We start from the raw sequence: 19,287 nt of genomic DNA on the forward strand, positions 1-19,287 counted from the left end.
TACACTCCAGCCCTATTTTATTTTTTATTTGGAAATAGGGTCTTGATAAGTTGCTGAAGCTGGTTTCGAACCTGTGATCCTCCTATGTCAGCCTCTCAAGTACTGGGTTTACAGGCATGTACCACTATGCCTGGCTCCAACGTTTCTTAAGTAATCTGCTACATATTAGGGACTATAGTAATACTATGATTTATAGCAGGGGTCAGAAAACATTTCTGTAAAGGGCTGTATACTAAATACTTTTTGCTTTTCAGGCCATACACTTTTCTGCAATGATCCAACCCTGCCATTACAACTCAAGAGCAGCCCTAGGCAGGGCATAAATGGATGAGCAAAGCTGTGTCCAGCGAGTCTTAATTCACAGGACTGAAGGCACAGCTCAGTGGCAGAGTACCTGCCTAGCATGTGTGAGGCCTTGGGTTTGACCCTCAACACTAATTTTTTAAAAAGAGTTTATTTACAAAAATGGGCCATGGGCTGGATTTGGTTTGCAGGCCATAACTTTCTGACCCCTGCTTTATGGAAAACAAGGGAAACATAGTCTTATTTACTCTGCATCCTTTTGCCATCAGTCTCTAAGTCTCTAAGGTGGAGATTCATGACCACTGCTGGTGTTTCTGTCTTCTCTCACACCAAAGTGATTGCTAAATCTTGTCTTCCTTTCCCCTTTTTCTACCTATGGTTTCTATTTTTCTCTGTCTAAGTTGAAAAAAAAAAGCAGCCTTAACTTCTATTGTAAAGTGTTGAATCTTTAAAGTGTTGAGTTTAGCTTATCTTGATCCTATAAGCCCTGCCACATCAACCCTCTTTGCTGACATGACTCATTCAATAGTAGAGTCTGGTTGTAATATCACACAGCCAATTTTGATATGCAGAGGGCCAAGTCATCTTACCCATAGCATTAGCACACTAAATGTCTAATGTGATGTCTTCTATTGTCATGTAACAAATTATTGCTTAATAGCTTAATTTGTTTTTCTGGGGAAAAAGTGGGAGTAGAGATTGAACCCAGGGCCTCATGCATATTGGGTAAGTACCTTATCACTGAGCTACATCCCTAGCTCATGTTATTTATTTATTTATTTATTTTGGTGGTACTGGGGTTCCTGGAAGCCCTTCTACCTCCAGGCTACACTCCCAGACCTATTTTTACATTTTATATTTGGAAACAGGGTCTCCTAAGCCAGCGCGTGCGGCTGGCTTCAAACCTGCGCGATCCTCCTGTCTCTGCCTCCCAAGCGCGGGGATTACAAGCGTGCACCACCATGCCCGGCTTTTTATTTTATTTTATTTTATTTTATTTTATTTTATTTTATTTTATTTTTATACAAGCTCTCACTAAGTTGCAGAAGGCCTCACTAAATTACTGAGGCTGGCTTTGAGCCTGCAATCCTCCTGTCTCTGTCTCCCAAGTACAGGGATTACAAGTATGTGCCACCGCACCTGGCTATAATCTTAGTAACTTAAAACGACATACATTTATTATCTAATAGTTTCTGTGGATCAGGAATTTGGGCACAGATTACCTGGATCTTTGGTTCAGGATCTCCTAACACTTCAATCAAGGCATCAGCTGGGCTGAGGTTCTTTTCCATGTTCATTTAGGTGGCTATTGGCAGAATTAATTTTGTTACCGCTATAGAACTCATGTAACTTGTTTCTTGGCAGGCATCTGTCTCTGAGCTCAAGAAAAACTCAAGCTCTCTTTTATAGGGCTCATCTGACTATATCAGAACCACCTAGGATAATCACCTTTGAATTAATTGAAAGGTTGACTAAGCCAGCATGGTGGGGCATGGTTGTAAGCCCAGTACTTGGAGGCTGAGATGGGTAGATCCCAGGTTTGAGGCCAGTCTCAACAGCTTAGTGAGACCCTCAACAATTTAGTGAGATCCTGTTTCAAAATAAATAAAAAGGTCTGGGGTGTAGCTCAGAGGTAGAATGCTCCTGGGTTTAATCCCCAGGAACTACCTCCAAAAAAGTAAGTCAAGTAATTAAGGGCCTTAATTGTATTTGCAAGATTCTTTTACTTTTTCCATCTAATATAACATAATAGTAAGAGTGAAAATCAAACATATTCATAAATTCTGCCCAAACTTAAAAGAAAGGAATTGTATGGGGTATGTATACATGAAGGTGGGGACCCTGGAAGCCAAGTTAGAGTTCTGACTTCTACAATATCATAGGCTGACTTGTGACAGATTGCCTTTCAAAGACTGTATTTTAAAGTATCTTATAATACATTAAAAATCCATACATTGTGAATAATAACAATCTGAACAATAAAAGTATTAAAGCATTGGGACTTTTTAAGCCTGGGATGTTAATCTTCTAAGTCTTTATTTTTAGGATAAAACTACCATTTTCATTAAAATTATTAGCCTAGTGGATTTTAAATTGAGTTGGCAGAAGGGGTGGATTTCAAATTAAATCCAGTTGAGCAGTTATTCATTTTAGCATTTTATTCTTTATCATTTTTATAAGTGGGGATTTTATTAGTCAAATCTACTTTGTTGTATTCTTAAAATGTGCTACAAAAATATGCTACTTCCTTTCTTATTTTAGTATTGTTAGGGTTGGATTTATTTATTAGCACAGTGAGTGACCCAGAATTTAGAGTTCCTTCCCTTTGCCTTGAAAAGAAGTTGCTACTGAAAATAAAAGACTAATTAAACATAACAGTAAATGGAATATCAATTTAAACTTAACCTCAGGAAAAGTTGCCGAAAGGAATAGTTCTGTTGATTTTGGAAAGGTCTTCTAAAGTAAGATTGGCTACTTAAAAAAAAAAATTTTTTTTTTGGTGGTACTGGGGGTGGAACCCAAGGGCTTTTTCTACCTCCAGGCTATACTCCCAGACCTATTTTTATTCTTTATTTGGAAACAGGGTCTCACTAAGTTGCTGAGAGACTCACTAAGTAGCTGAGGCTGGCTTTGAGCCTGTGGGATCCTCCTGTCTCAGCTTCCCAAGCATGGGGATTACAAGCATGTGCCACCACACCCTGCTTAAGATTGGCTACTTTAAATAGCCTGCATAAAACTTTAATAAGTATCTTATAGGATTAGCCTGTTTTTTTTTTTTTCTGAGAAATATACTGACATGATTCTTCCTTTCCAAAGAGAATTAATTCCAATGAGAATTAGGCTTGTTTTTTGAGCTGGGAGAACTGCATTTTTATTAGAATTTTGGTTAATCATGAGCATTTGATCATGATGTAAATGATTGTAAAGTGAATAGAAAGTCTCAAACATTATTAAATAGGAATTATTTTATTATGAAAGGTATGTTTATGGTTATAGAGAATTTTTTTTTTTTTTTGCAGGTCTGGGGATGGAACCCAGGGCATTCTATCTTTGAGCTACACCCCCAGCCCTATTTTTTGTTCTTTATTTGAAACAGGGTCTCACTGAGTTGCAGAGGGCATCACTAAGTAGCTGAGGCTGTCTGTGAACCGCGATCCTCCTGTCTCAGTCTCTCGAATGCTGGGATTACAAGCATGCGCCACCATGCCTGGCTTGTAGAGAATTTTTGTGTTGTCTCATCCTTAAATTCTTTTACTACTCCTACACTTCAGAGCTCCTTTGATATTATCTTCAGTTAGGCAACTGATTTCCTTTTTTTGTTTTGAAATGAGGCCTTGCTGTGCTGCCCCTGCTTGTTTTTGAGCAATTTCCTGGGCTCAAATGACCCCCCTGCTTCAACCTCCTTAGTAGCTGGGACCACAGCTCTGTACCGCCATGCATGGTTAGGCAACTGATTTTCTAGTGGTTTGATTTCAGCTCCTTTTTAACTGTAAATGGGTTGTTCATTTTTGTGTGTGTGGTGCTAGGTAGGAACCCAGGGACATTCTACCTCTGAGCTATACCCTGAGCCCTATTTTGTATTCTTTCTTTATTTTGCAGTACTGAAGATGGAAACCAGGGGCATTCTACCTCTGAGCTACAACCCCTAGCCCTATTTTTTTTTTAATTTTTTATTTTGAAACAGGATCTCACTGAGTTGCAAAGGTGCTTCACTAAGTAAGGCTGTCCATGAATCATAATCCTGTCTCAACCTCCCAAATGCTGGGATCACAAGCGTGCACCACAACACCTAGCTTATTTTATTCTTTATTTTTTATTTTTTGGTGGTATTGGGGTTCCTGGAAGCCCTTCTACCTCCGGGCTACACTCTCAGACCTTTTTTTAAATATATTTTTATTTGGAAACAGGGTCTCTTAAGCCAGCGAGGCTGACTCCGAACCAGCGCGATCCTCTTGTCTCCACCTCCCAAGCGCAGGGATTACAAGCATGTGCCACCACGCCCGGCTATTTCTTTATTTTGAAACAGGGTCTCACTAAGTTGCAGAGGGCCTCACTAAGTAACTGAGGCTGGCTGTGAACCTGCAGTCCTCTTGTCTCAGCCTCCCAAGTACTGGGATTACAAGCATGTGCCACCACACCTAGCTTGGGTTGTTTTTAACATTTGAAGATAGTACTACCACTGGACCAGATCCTCAGAATAATGTTTTAAATCATGATCTTTTTATGTTTATCTTCAAGTAATTGTGAACAGTATATTATTCAAACATGTAATAACATTTGAGTAGTAATTCATACAGATTAGTGGACAGTCATTGCATTTGAAAGCAAAAGATCTGATATTTAATATCAGTTTTACTAATAGCTAGTGGTGTTCAATGGGACAATAAACTCCTAAAGTCCTCTGTGAAAAAAGAATCTGGAGTTATAAAACTTGGGATCAAGAAAGCATTGTGAAGCTGAGCATGGTGGCACATGCTTGTAATCCCAGCATTTGGGAAGCTGAGACAGGAGGATGGTGGTTCCAAGACAGCCTCAGCTACTTAGTGAGGCCCTTTGCATCTCAGTGAGATGCTGTTTCAAAATAAAGAAGGAAAAATAGGACTGGGGTGTGGCTCGAAGGAAGAATGCCCCTGGGTTCCATCCCAGTACCACAAAACAACAACAACAACAACAACAACAACAACAACAACAACAACACCCCCCAAAAACAAAAAAGCATTGTGAACCAGATGTGGTGGCCCATGCTTTTAATCCCAGTACTTGGAAGGCTGAGACAGAAGGATCACAGGTTTATGGCCAGCCTCAGCTGCATATTGAGGCCCTCTGCAATTTAGTAAGACCCTGTTTCAAAGTAAATAATTAAAAAAAAAATAGGGCTAGGGGTATAGCTTGGAGGTAGAATGCCCCTAGGTTAAATTACTAGTACTGGGGTGAAAAAGCAGTGTGTGTGTGTGTGTGTGTGTGTGTGTGTGTGTGTGTGTGTGTGTATGTGTGTGTGTGAGAGAGAGAGAGAGAGAGAGAGAGAGAGAGAGAGAGAGAGAGAGAGAGAGAAAGAAGAGGAGAGGAGAGGAGAGGAGAGGAGAGGAGAGGAGAGGAGAGGAGAGGAGAGGGAGAGAGAGATTGAGTATTACCCAAGAGCATCCTACCTCCAAGCTCCACCTTAGGCCTATTTTATTTTATTTTTTATTTTTTGGTGGTACTGGGGTTTCTGGAAACCCTTCTACCTATGGGCTACACTCCCAGACCTATTTTTTATATATTTTAAATTTGGAAACAGGGTCTCTTAAGCCAGCGCGTTGGCTTCAAACCTGCGTGATCCTCCTGTCTCCGCCTCCCAAGCACGGGGATTACAAGCGTGCACCACCATGCCTGGCCTATTTTATTTTTTTATTTGAAACAGGGTCTCACTAAATTGCAAAGGGTCTCACTAAGTTGCCAAGGCTGGCTGCAAACCTGCCATCCTGTCTCAGCCTTCCAACTACTCAAAGAAGCATTTCAAAAAATACTGCACAGACCGGTCGTGGTGGCGCATGCTTGTAATCCCTGCACTTGGGAGGCTGAGACAGGAGGATTGCGCAGGTTCAAAGCCAGCCTCAGCTACTTAGTGAGGCTCTCAGCTACTTAGTGTTTCCAAATAAAATATAAAATGGATCTGGGAGTATAGCCTGGAGGTAGAAAGTCTCTGGGTTCCACCCCCAGTACCACCAAAAAAAAAAAAAAAAATACTGCACAGTATTTACAATAGCCAATATATGGAAGCAAAGTTTAAGTGTCCATCAGTGGGTGAATAGATAAGGAAAATGTGATATGCCTACATAACAGGATACTCTTCAACCTTAAAAGTAAGAAAGCCCCGTCATTCATGACAACACAGATGAAGCTGGAGGGCATGATGCTACGTGAAACAAGCTAGGCACAGAAGGACAAATACCCTAAGATGTCACCTCTGTGTGGAATCTAAGAAAGTAGATTTCATAGAAACACAGAGCACAGGGAAGTGGCCAGGGGCTGGGGTGAGGGTGGTGGAATTGGGAAATACTGGTCACAGGGTACAATAATTCAGTTAGACACAGGAATAAAGCCAAATGATCTCATGTATGACATGGGGATTGTTAGTTAATAATATGTTGTGTACTGTGAACTTAGTAGATTTTTTTTTGTGTGTGTGTGGTACCAGGGATGAAACTCAGGGGTACTGTATCCCTGAGCTATACACCCAGCCCTATTTTTTTTTTTAGTCCTTTTTAAAAATTTTTGAAATGGTCTCACTGATTTGCGAAGGGCCTTGCTAAGTAGCTGAGGCTGCCCACAAACTGCGATCTTCCTGTCTCAGCCTCCCGAATGCTGGGATTACAAGCATACGTCACCACCCCTGGCTTTTAGTAGATTTTAAGTGTTCTCCCTACAAAAAATGGTAAATATGTGTGGTAATGCATAAGCTGGCTAGCTCTATTTCAACATTCCATAATGTACACATATTTCAAAACATCATATTGTATGCCATAAATATATACAATATCCATTTGTTGACTTAAAAAATTAAGAAAGAAATATTTTTTTTTGCCCCAGAGACACACAATTCACATTTAACATATTAAAGTCTCTGAGAAGTTTTGTAGCAAAGATATCCAGTAAACTTAGTGAAGTTAGCTTAACAATATACATATAGTATATATGTATATATAGTATATAGCATATATACTATTTTTTTTGCCCCAGAGACACACAATTCACATTTAACATATTAAAGTCTCTGAGAAGTTTTGTAGCAAAGATATCCAGTAAACTTAGTGAAGTTAGCTTAACAATGCATTTCCTCATATTTCTTTTGACCACAGAATCTATTTTGATCATAATGTTACCTGGAACTAATAATTTATTAAAAATCCTCTGAAAAATATTGCTATAATTAAAATCACCCAATTTTTAAAAAATCTAGATTTGATAAACTTTCCAAGCCCAAGAAAATGCATTTTCACTTAAATTTTCTTCTTTCTTTCCCCCTTTCCTTTCCTTTCCCTTTCTTTCTTTCTTTCTTTCTTTCTTTCTTTCTTTCTTTCTTTCTTTCTTTCTTTCTTTCCTTCTTTCTTTCTTTCTTTTTTTGTAGTACTGGAGATTGAATGCAGGGCAATATACTTCTGAAATATATTCCAAGCCCCTCCCTTTTTATTTTGAAACAGGGTCTCACTGAGTTGCAGTGGGCCTTGATAAGTTGCTGAGGATCACCTTGAACCTATGATCCTACTGTTTTATTTTTCCAAGTACTGTGATTAAAGGTGTGCACCATCATGTCTGGCTAAATTTCTTATTTCAAAAAAGCTTTCTTATTTCTAGACATTCATCTGCATGTCCAAGAGGCCAAATGTTTAGTAAGAAGTGTTTGCAAACCTAGTGTCACTGTTTTTCAAGACTTTACTCATTAATTATTTTTTTTACTTACTTTTTCAGAGGAACACTTTTTAATCTCTTGGTGATTTTAATTAGCAAGCCTCATATTCCAAAATCTTGTCCTGTGTTTGACATCCAGTTGGTGGCTGATTCAACTTTAACTGAAATGTCTTTTGATGCTGAGGTAAGATGAGAAATTTGGAAGTAGACTAAATATAATCTGTCGTGGACAGTGATGCTGTAGAAGAAATACGCTTAAATCAAAGAATAGATGTTTTCATTGTTAACCTAAAAAATCAGATACTAGTCTGTCAACATTTACATATCAGTTTTATTTGTTTTAAGATATATGCTAATGAATATAATTACTATTCTTTATATATTACATAAATATGCTTATGTGGCTCTTTATCAATATCGATACACATGCAATTCCATCAAAGGGGCTTAATGAACCAAAAGCAAATAAAAAATAAAAAGGTATGGTGCTAGAAATTTTAGGGTTAACTCTTGGGCTTTAGTTTGCTGCCTCTCTTCCTTTATGAGTAGTGAGAATTATTTGTCTAAGGTTGTAGAAACATTAGAAGCATCAAATTGCCTTTTGTGTGTGTGTGTGTGTCTGTGCGCACACGTGCGTGTGCGTGTGATTGTGTATGTGTATTATTTGAAATTGAACCCAGGAGCATTCTACCTTTGACCTACACCCCCATCCCTATTTTTTAATTTTTATCTTGAAACAAAGTCTTGCTAGGTTGATGAGAATCTCACTACTTGCTGGGCCTGTCCCTGAACCTGTGATCCCATATTGCCTGGCTGGAAAGTATGTATTCTGTGAGAATGTCAGTTTATTAGTTAACTTTAAGCCAAGTCAACACAGGATTTTTTTTTTAAGGATGGGACATGATTTGATAGTTCTTAAACATACAATTAGAATTATTTTTTAAAAACTCATGTTTAATTCACTCAAATATTTACTAGCATCTATTATGAGAGAACAATGTGGTAGGAAGGGGGTATAAACAGTAAACAAAATAGATACACTCTCTGCTGTCACTAGTTTATAAACTGGTGAGAGGGGCCAATATTAATCAAATATACCTATGAACATATAGTCACAGATACAGAGCATCCACAAAATACTTTCAGTGGTAGAGTACTAAAGAGTGGGCCAGAGCCAGGCATGGTGGTGCATGCATGCAATCCCAGTACTTGGAAGGCTGAGACAGGAGGATTGCATGTTGGAGGACTGCCTTGGCAAGTAGTGAGACTCATCAACCCAACAGGACCTTGTTTCAAAATAAAATAAAATAGGGCTGAGGCTGGTGTAGTTTAGAGAGAGAATGTCCCTGGGTTCAATCCCCAATACCAAGAAAAAAGAAAGAAAAAATTAAAAGTGGGCCAGAAACAAGTCTCAGGCAGAGAGGTGAAGAAGCTGGTGTAATAGTTCTTTAGGGGAGGGATGAGGTAGGCTAAAAGGAAGCCTTCCCAGCACCCTCCCCCAAAGGAAACTAGCCCTCCTCTTCAGTGCTCTCTCAACTTTCTGTACTTTTCTTTCATAGCTTTGAACTCAGTTTGTATGCATATGTTTATTTGATTGTTAGATTGGTTTCTGTTTCTTAACTAGATTGCATATTCCATGGGGGAGGAGCCGGGTCTGCATGGTTCTCTGTTGTACCCCCAACACCCACCACAGTGTCAGATGCATATAATGTTGAATAAATAAATGAAGAAAAGAAGAAGAGCTCTGAGGATTGTAAAGAGAATAGGTGCCAGCATTTTTAAGAAGTTGAATTGATAGGTCAATGTGAAAATAAAGAGTAAAGATTAGACGATGACTTTTAGACTCTGGCCCAGGATTTGAAAGAGTAGATTCACAGGGCAACACTGAGCTTGGTTCTGGGATTGTTAATTTGACTTGCCAATGAAAATATCTTGTAGGCAGAACAGGCAGGTCTGGGTTTCATGTTTTTGGACTTTCTGATTTGCTGCACTGGGCAATTTGTGTGGCCATCAGGAGATAACATAAATTTTAGTTCTAAGGTCTAAGAGAGAGGGAGGTTTCAAATTAGAGCTCTCCCCTGAAAAGAACTTGGTTAGGAAGAGTGGCTGGCCTGTGACTTCCCCATAGGCAGTTCTCATGCCCAGAGTGATTTACATTCCCAAAGACAACCTCATCAACTTCCTGGAGTTTCTGAAAGCAACAAAAGTCTTTAAGCCATGCATATACCCATACCACAGAAGGAATTATAATTCAGTTGGGTTTAAGCCTACATTTTCCAGATAATCTTCCAGCTCAACTCTGGGAAACATATTTGCACATTCTTGAAAGAAAGTAAGGTTGCTGATGTGACTGATTTTGCAAATTGGTATGTGATTGTGTGTGTGTGTGTGTGTGTGTGTGTGTGTGTGTGTGTTAGTATTCTGTGGGCCATTGTATCTTCTTTCCTTCTTTCTCTGACCCACTTACTGGTTCATTGTTAAGCATGTAGTCTCTCTATGAAACACTTTCTTGAGAACTACTGAACCAAATGGAACAGAAAAAAGGACCACACTGATTAAATTTTTAGCTAATTTAAAATTCTTTTATAAGTATTTAAGGGTAACCAAGAGAAATTATTATTTTCTGGCTCAGCCTGTGATATTATATTGATTATTCTTGAAAATTCTAGTTACAGAAGCTCGTTCTGGAATATGCAGATACAGCTACAGCACTTTTATATGAAATACTTCTTGTCTTTCAGCAGGTAAACATTATTACTTATATTTCATGTGATTCTTTATATTACGATTAACAATATGTTGACAGTGCTTGTATTAGAGCTGGTCTCAGTTCTCAGTAACTGGTGGATGTAAATGACACTACCTTTGCTCTTCCGTGCTCAGTTAACTTATTTAACAAGTACTGACTTTAAAGATCCCATTGATTAGGGTGAAAATGCATGTGAGAAAGGGTGTTTTTTTATGCACAATTTGAGCTTCATGAATTTGACTTATTGCCTTGGGTTTTTAGGGAAATCTTGGCTTGGGATCAACAGAGTTTGCTATTAGCTTGATGATGTCCTTTCTACAAAGTTGTCCTGCCATAGTAAGTACAGAGAAGCCAAACAAAATCACTGCTCAAGCCTAGTTAAATGAATGCTATTGTGATTAATTAGGAAGACAAAATTTTCACGATGATGTAGTTTATAAAGAATAGGGGCAAGATGTAAATTTGATAAATTTATTATTGAAATGAAACATTATAACATTTGAAACTTGAATGTTTAAGGCACTGAAGTGATATCTGAAATATGGTCTTTTTTATTTTACAAAAAACCCTCCAAGCTACAGGTAGACAACAGAATACTAAGTTATTGGCTATATAATTAAGTAAATAAGATTAACATTTACCTTAAACAGCAGGCAGAACATGACTCTTGGGAACATCCTGACCCATACTGTCCTCGTCCCTCTCCTTGACACTACCTTCACATCTAAACAACCTGCCTCACCAGCGTGGTGGTATATACCTGTAATCTGTAATCCCATTACTTGGGAGACTGAGATAGAAGGATCCTATGCTTGAGGTCAGCTTCAATAACTTAGTGCGACCCTGTTTCACACACACACACACACACACACACACACACACACACACACCAAAAAAAAAAAAAGAGTGGGAGAGTGGAGAGGGAGTTAGGGGTGTAACTTGGAGGTAGAATGCTCCTGGGCCCAATCCCCAGTGCTAAATAAATAATAGTCTATCTCTGTCTTTCCACCCGGTTACAGCCAGAGGGAGCTATTTAAAATAAAAAAAACTACTCACATTATGATGTGAGACTAGTACGCCAATATAAAACTAAAAATAAGTAAATAAGTAAATAAATAAATAAATAAATATCTGATTGTCATTCCTTGCTTTAAGCGTCTTATTAGCTTTTCTCTGAATAAAGGCTAAGCTTAACATGGCCTCAAGGCCCCACATGCTATGGGCCTTCCACCTCATCTAGTCCCTCACTCACCCAGCAGGTGGGGCTATTACTGCCCACCTGCTTCCCCAACCCACTCCACCACAGGATTTCTACCATTGCCTCCATCTGTGTTTTAGTCCGTTTTGTGTGACTATAACAACTTTTCATGGGAGGGCAGTGTATAAAGAACGGCTGTTTATTTAGCTCAGGGTTCTGCTTGCTGGAAGGCGAGACTGAGGTGATGCATCTGGTGAGGGCCTTCCTGCTTCATCATCCCATGGCTGATGGCAGAAGGGCAAAGGGGCATGGATGGGGTGGAAGAGCAACTCACTTTTGTAACAAACTCTCTTTGCAATACCCACTCCACCCCAGAGGCCATCCATGTGGACAACAACATGAACGCCCTTAATGCTGCTGTAGTAGGGGTTTAACATGGACACGGGCGACACATTGGAACCATAGCAGTCTCACTCTTGGGATGCGCTCCCTGCTTTTAGCCTCTACGCATCCCTTAGGCCTCAGTGGCCCTCCCCAGGGAGGGAGGTAGAAGATGGTTCTCTGGCTCTCTTACAGGCGAGACCCCACTGCAGCACACAGGGCAGAGCCATGTGGCCTCCTTTCCTTCATAGACTTGTCACCATTGCAGTGTGTGTGTGTGTGTGTGTGTGTGTGTGTGTGTGTGTGTGTGTGTCAGTAGGTGGCTCTGCCCTGGGGAAGAATATGTGGCCATACTCATTCTGGCTCTCAACTTCTGAAGCAAGATAGGATTGTTTCCTTTTCCACTTGAAATTAGGTGGATCTCTGTTCTCACTTTGGCCAATGAAATGTGAGCCCCAGGACCCAGTGTCGCCTCCTAGCAGAAGCTTAAGAACCAGAGCCTGCCGGGCGTGGTGGCGCACGCTTGTAATCCCCGCGCTTGGGAGGCAGAGACAGGAGGATCGCGCAGGTTCGAAGCCAGCCGTGCGCGCTGGCTTAGGAGACCCTGTTTCCAAATATAAAATGTAAAAAAAGGTCTGGGAGTGTAGCCCGGAGGTAGAAGGGCTTCCAGGAACCCCAGTACCCCCCCCACCCAAAAAAAAAAAGAACCAGGGCCTGCGCCCTCCATTCTCTTTGCCGTCTGGGATGGTGCCTGGCAGAGACTGCTCCACCAGCCCACCGCCCTGGGCGAGGACAATGAACAGAGCCCCCCCCCCACCCCTGAGAGCGCTGAGAGTTGTGGAGGTTTGTTAACACAGTGTAACTTAGTCTACCATGACTGACACTGTGTCTTTCTCTCTCAACAGTGCTGTGGGGGTAGGAGCTATATCCTTAGTGCTAGTCACATAATAAGTGTTCAATAAAATATCTGCTTAATTCTAATAAAGGTGTTATCCCTTAATCTCGTCTCACCTGCCCAAACTCAGCATCTTTTTATTCATTCGCACATTCACACACTTAATCAACATACATCTAATAGGAAATCTTTTCAGAAGAAAGTAATCCAAACTGAACTTCCATCGCTAATGAAGGATTGCACATGAGATAAAGTGTCTCTTTCCATAAATGAACATGCCTCTGGGATTGCTCATGGTTTCCTACCATGATGTGTTTTTCCAGAGTGATGTTGAGTCTGCCTTGTGGAACCTGGATTCTCATGTTTGGTGTCTCTGTGGCAAATGTTTATGAACAGCTGGCTGGGGCCAGACTTGTCAGTAAAACAACGAACGGCCTCATACAGAAATTTAGTCCAGGATCTTGGCTCTTTCTGCAGTGCGGAGATCCCAGCCAGTCTCAGGCCCACTTAAGAAGTGTCATATCTGTTGTCGCTGACAATGATGGGAGCGCATATGTGCAAGTTGCAAGACCCTTACTGATTCTGCACAGTAGTTATAGGCTCTGTCACTGGAATGCAGGGGTAAAAATCTGGGATCCACAGGACTTCATGCAATAGGGAAGTTCCTTTATCAAGCTCTAGAATTGATTCCCCAAAGGAATTGAGTTGCATATGAGGCTGGTCTGTGACCATGAAGCATTTGAGGATAAGGGATGGCAAAGGGCAAAAGGACCGCAAACACTGTTGAAAACTTCAGTATCAACCCAGTGCTCAGCAGCACGGGCAGAAACAGACCACCGGAGGGAAATCTGAAGGCAAAGAAGCTGTCAGGATCCTTAACTGCACCGCCAGGCCAGTCAGCAAGGAAGTTAAGGACTTGATCCCTAGCTAGCCATGACTTGGCACTCTCTGAGTACCATTTCAATGAGAACCATGCAAAGGCATCAATACAAGGGTGGCGAGGGCTTCAGCCTAAGTGTGTAAATGAGGTTCCAGTATAGGGGCTCCTGTGGATGGTATGCTGCCGACATGTAACTGCATTTTCCCTGTCTAGGTGACATTTGTGGCCAGTGTTGTGAAACAAGTCGTAAAGGGCCTCTCAGCTTCCTTTAAGCTGCTGAGTCCCTGCCAAGCAGTTCTGTTATATCAGCAGTTTTACATCCTCAAGAGCTGCCTGCAGTACAGCAAGACTCTCGCTGAATACATTAGGAATGACCACAGTGAAGAATTCAGGTAAGAAGAATCCCGTATCTAATCTGCATTACGACTACTCTTGTTTGCTTTTCATGCAAATCTGCAACATGGCCCAATATTTATTTGTTTATTCATTCGTGTTTTTTTTTTTTTGTGGTACTGAGGATTGAACTCTGAGCAGCACCCCCAGCCCTATTTTATTCTTTATTTTGAAATAGGGTGTCACTAAGTTGTAGAGGGCCTCACAAGTTGCTGAGGCTGGCCAAGAACCTATGATCCTCCTGTCTCAGCCTCCCAAGTACTGGGATTATAAGCATGTGCTACCATACCCGGCTATGGCCCAATCTTTAGAAGATTAGATGACAATGGAAAATTCTAGTTTTGGTTTGAAAAATCTTTCTATTTTTGATCAGAGGTGAGGTCAGATTTGGTGGTAATTTTGAGAACCATTGCCCTTTGAAGTATATCCCCAAGCCTGAAACGACTAGTGCAACATCAGTCTCTTTGCAGAGCTGTTTCTCACTCATTGTCTTTCTTGCAGCCTGCACCTCCCAGCAGGAGTAATTATTTGAACCTGCTGTGAGTAATTAAGAGTAACAAACCGTACTAAGGGGATGATAAATTATGGACTGTGAATCCAACCGAGTCATTGGAATAAATCAATAGATATAGGAGGAACAATTAACACTGTTATTAGGTTTTTTGTTGTTTCATTTACCCGTCTCTTAATTCTCAGTAGCAGAACAATAAGACAGAGCAACAGCCAGCACTGTTTCATCAGCCAGCCTGGTCTCCTGCACCTCAGGGGCTCCACTTCTATTTATAGGCTGACAAAGCCACACACACTTAGCGGTACAGCCTGCATTAGCACCTATTGAGGAAAACATCCAGGTGGTGTCGACCTTAAGATGAAGTTGGCACAGGGAGCATAGCCTTGTCACTAGTTTGAATGGAGAGATATGTTATGGCCTAAGACTGGCTTTAAAACATTTTTGGCCTCACTATGTAAATTGCAATAAATTAATGGAATGAAAAAAAATTGGGGCCTTATTTGTAGACCTGTTTTTTCTTCATGTGTTATTATACGATAGGCTATGTCCTGGCAATCAAAATAGGGATTCCTTTGGCTCTGAGTTGGCTCAAACCACACAGTTCCCACTCACTCTCACTCCTGCCTCCTCACTTCTTTTTCCTTTATACTAAAGAAAATTTGCATGTCATGGCTGGGGCCAACGAGGCCGGGATCAGAGCCTACCATGAGGCAAGGCTGGTGCTGGGGCATCCGAAGTCGGGATCAGAGCCAGCTGATGTGTTAGGCCAGTGCCGGAGTCAGCGAGGCCGGGATTGGAGCCTGCTGCGAGGCAAGGCTGGTGCTGAGGCCTCTGAGGCCGGGATTAGAGTCTGCCAAGGGGTTAGGCCAGTGCCAGGTCCATCGAGGCTGGGATTGAAGCCTGCTGTGAGGCAAGGCTGGTGCTGGGACCTCCGAGGCCTGGATAGGAGCCTGCTGAGGGGTTAGGCTGGTGCTGGGGCCATCAAGGCCGGTATCGGAGCCTGCCTTGAAGTATGGCCGGTGCTGGGGCCTCCGAGGCCGGGATCGGAGCCTGCCAAGGGGGTGAGGTCAGTGCTGGGGCCAAAGAGGCCGGGACCGGAGCCTGCCGTGAGACAAGGCTGCTACTGAGGCCTCCGAGGCAAGGATTGGCGCCAGCCGAGGGGTTGGGATCGGAAACTGCTGTGAGGCAAGGATGGAGCTGGGACTTATGAGACCAGGATAGGAGCCTGCCATGGGGTTAGGCCAGTGCCAGGGTCAATGAGGCCGGTATCAGAGCCTTTCATGAGTCTAGACCAGTACTGGGGCCTCTGAGGCCAGGAGAGGAGCCAGCCAAGGGGTTAGTTTGGTGTGGGGGCCAGCGAGGCCAGGATCGGGGCCTCCCATGAGGCAAGGCCGGTGCTGGAGCCAGCAAGGTCGGGATCAGAGTCCTCTGGGTGGCCAGGCCACTACTGGGGCCATCAAGAGTGGGACTGGAACTTGCAATGTGGCATGCACAGAGAAATAGCACAGGAAATAAAATCTAGATGCTTCCCCTAATTAGTAAGAACTAGGAGGAAAGGGGTAACAGGAGGAGGTCGAGTAGTAGAAAGGGCCCTATTGAAAAGCAATTAAGGTGACCAATCAGAGGGGAGGGGATGGGGGAGGATGGAATCTCTTTAAAACTCATGAGGTGCGTAAACAATTATATCAAAGATAATCACCAATTAAGCATGGGATCGAGGGAGGGGGAGGGAATGGGATGGGGATTGGATGAGGGCTTATTGGATGATATGTGCTTGTATATCCTCTCAAGTCTTGTATTCCAAAGTGATGTATGATTACAAAAATAATAATACTAAAGAAAATTTGCATGTCATGGAAATTACCATTTTGAAGTATTTGATTCAGTGGCTTTTTTTTTTTTTTTGCGGTACTAGAGATGGAACCCAGGGGCATTCTACCTCCGAGCTGTACTCTCAGCCCTATTTTTTATTATTCATATTAAACAGGGTCTCACTGAGTTGCAAAGGGCTTAAGTAGCTTGAGGCTGTCCGTGAATCATGATCCTCCTGTCTCAGCCTCCCAAATGCTGGGATTATAAGCGTGCAACGCCATGCCCGGCCTTCAGTGGCTATTATAATGCATTTCATAATGTTTTGAAAGTGTCATGACTATTGAATTGCAGGATATTTTCATTAATTCAAAAGAAACTCAGAGCTGGGCGTGGTGGCACACGCTTGTAATCCCAGCATTTGGGAGACTGAGACAGGAGGATCGCTGTTCATGGACAGCCTCAACTACTACTTAGTGAGGCCCTTTGCAACTCAGTGAAACACTGTTTCAAAGTAAAGAATAAAAAAATAGGGCTGGGGATATAGCTCGGAGGTAGAATGTCCCTGCGTTCCATCCCCAGTACTGCAAAATAAATAAATAAATAAATAAATAAATAAATAAATAAATAAACTCAGTACCCATTAAATAGTCGCACTCCACTTTACTCTCCACGCAGCCTCTGGCAACCACAAATCCACATTCTGTCCTGTGGATTTGCTTTTTCTGGACATTTAACCTAAATGGAATCATTCAATATATGACCTCAGCCAGGAGTGATGGGGCATGCTTGTAATCCCAGCATTCGGGAGGCTGAGACCGGAGGATCATGGTTTTCAGACAGCCTCAGCTACTTAGTGAGGCCCTCTGCAACTTAGTGATACCCTGTTTCACTAAAAAGAATAAAAAACAGGGGAAGCGGTGTAGCTTGGAGGTCAAATGCCCCTGGGTTCCATCCTCACACCTGAAAAAATATATATGTGTGTGTGTGTGTGTGTGTGTGTGTGTGTGTGTGTGTGTATGTGTGTGTGTATATATATATATATATCTCTCTCTCTATATATATATATATCTATATATATATCCTCCAAGTATGGCTTTTTATGTAGCACAGTGTTCTCAAGGCTCATCCATGTTGTTGCATGTATGACCCAACTCAGGTTAAAAGCCTTAGTTATGAACATTTAAGAATCAGGATAGCTGAATGTGGTGATGTACGCTTGTAATCCCAGTACTTAGGAGGCTAAAACAGGAGGATCCCAGGTTCAAGGACAGCTTCAGTAAGTAGTGAAACTCTCATCAACCTAATGAAACCCTATTTCAAAATAAAAATTAAAAATAGGGCTAGAGGTATAGCTTGGAGGTAGAATGCCCTTGAGTTCAATTCCTATTACCACAATATTAATAATTTTAAAAAAGCAGCACAGTGCCTTTAGGTGGCTTGTGTGCTGCTAGTTTGCTACCATCTCTCTTTATCTCTCTTGCTTACTCTTACCCCACCTCTATAATTCACATTACTTATGCACATTCAGACTGGCGATCCTTGTTTTAAACTACTGATCTTTCAACTCGCTTTTTGTTAGGATCAAATGAGTAACTATGAGCGATATTGATACCCAGTCTGGTCTCATGTGTAGAAATCCTGTTTCCATTTTCTGTTGCAGGATCTGGGCACAGACTTATTCTGAAAGAGCTCTAGGTGATGCTAGTGTGTACCCAGGGCCAAGAACCATTCTTTGAAGCCATCCAAGGGGATGGCGGAAGGCCATCTCACTTGTGTTTCTCTCTCATACTGAGGTCACAAAGCTAAACCCTACTCTTTCCTCTTTACTGGGCCTCACTTTCGCCACAGCTTGGCACTTCCACCCCCCTACCCCCACGGATATGGCCCAAGAAACCAGAGCCGGAGCCTCAATTCATGCTGTGGTGAGGACGGTCCTGGCTTCCTTATTAATGCTTTGAGGACTGATACATTATCAATGAAACTCACTTCCATTGCTAAAGTGCTTGGGGGGCTTAGAGGCACACATATTTGAGTGTGTGTGTGTGTGTGTGTGTGTGTGTGTGTGTGTGCGCGCGTGCGTGTGTGTCTAGTGGGGAGCTGAAAACGCTGATGGCCTGTGGCTCAGACTCCTGCCTCCACAACTCTGTGCCAGGGAGTGTGAGCATATTCATATGACCAATGTAAAAATTTGTGTTTTCAGTGCTGTTTTTTATTATTTGCAGGTACTTTATTCATATGCCGGCCTTGGAAAAGAGGCTTCCACTGTGTTATCCCATCACTCAGCCCACCACTGAGCTTTTTCATGAAGTTTTGAAATTAGTCGAACAGAAACAGTGTGTAAAATGTTGATAAGAATGCTAATTGAGAGTCAATATTTATGAGAAACATTTTTGGTTTATTTAATACCTCCTACTGTTGAATCCTATAAACAAATATTTTATTTGAATGCTCTAGCAGTACCTCCCCAAGAGGTCTTTGAAGTTTTTATTTATCTGCTTAGCAACAACAACAACAACAACAACAACAACAACAAAACACCTGTCTAAATTCATTCTGACCTACATAAAGTGGTGCTAAAAATGAATGTTTCTCAAAAAAGAAAAGTTTCTCTTTCTATGAAAACTACAAAGGGAACAGAGGCCCAAGGAGAACAGATGCAGTGTAACAGATGCGATGTAACCTGGTGAGTTTCTTTGGTATAATAATGGTTGGTAAGTGGTATGAAGCCTTTGAAACATTCAAAGAAAGATTGTTGTAGAGAGTATAAACTCTATAC

The 19,287-nt window shown here is 41.6% G+C and overlaps 1 protein-coding gene across 2 annotated transcripts in view; it reads left to right on the top strand.

Annotated features, from left to right (window-relative positions):
- LOC308270657 (uncharacterized protein C12orf56) overlaps positions 1–18,860 on the top strand; it is a gene marked incomplete at both ends in the record, with an annotated part of 104,482 nt that extends 85,622 nt beyond the window's left edge. For both annotated transcript variants that reach the window (XM_080706674.1, XM_080706675.1), the window contains 5 exons: positions 7,753–7,876; positions 10,362–10,436; positions 10,703–10,777; positions 14,009–14,187; positions 18,734–18,860. In XM_080706674.1, coding sequence (XP_080562800.1) covers positions 7,753–7,876; positions 10,362–10,436; positions 10,703–10,777; positions 14,009–14,187; positions 18,734–18,860 — 580 coding nt within the window. The remainder of the gene's footprint in view (positions 1–7,752; positions 7,877–10,361; positions 10,437–10,702; positions 10,778–14,008; positions 14,188–18,733) is intronic.
- Between the last annotated feature and the right edge of the window lie 427 nt (positions 18,861–19,287).

Source organism: Muscardinus avellanarius (assembly GCF_963383645.1).
Source record: "Muscardinus avellanarius genome assembly, chromosome: 11".
NCBI lineage: Eukaryota > Metazoa > Chordata > Mammalia > Rodentia > Gliridae > Muscardinus > Muscardinus avellanarius.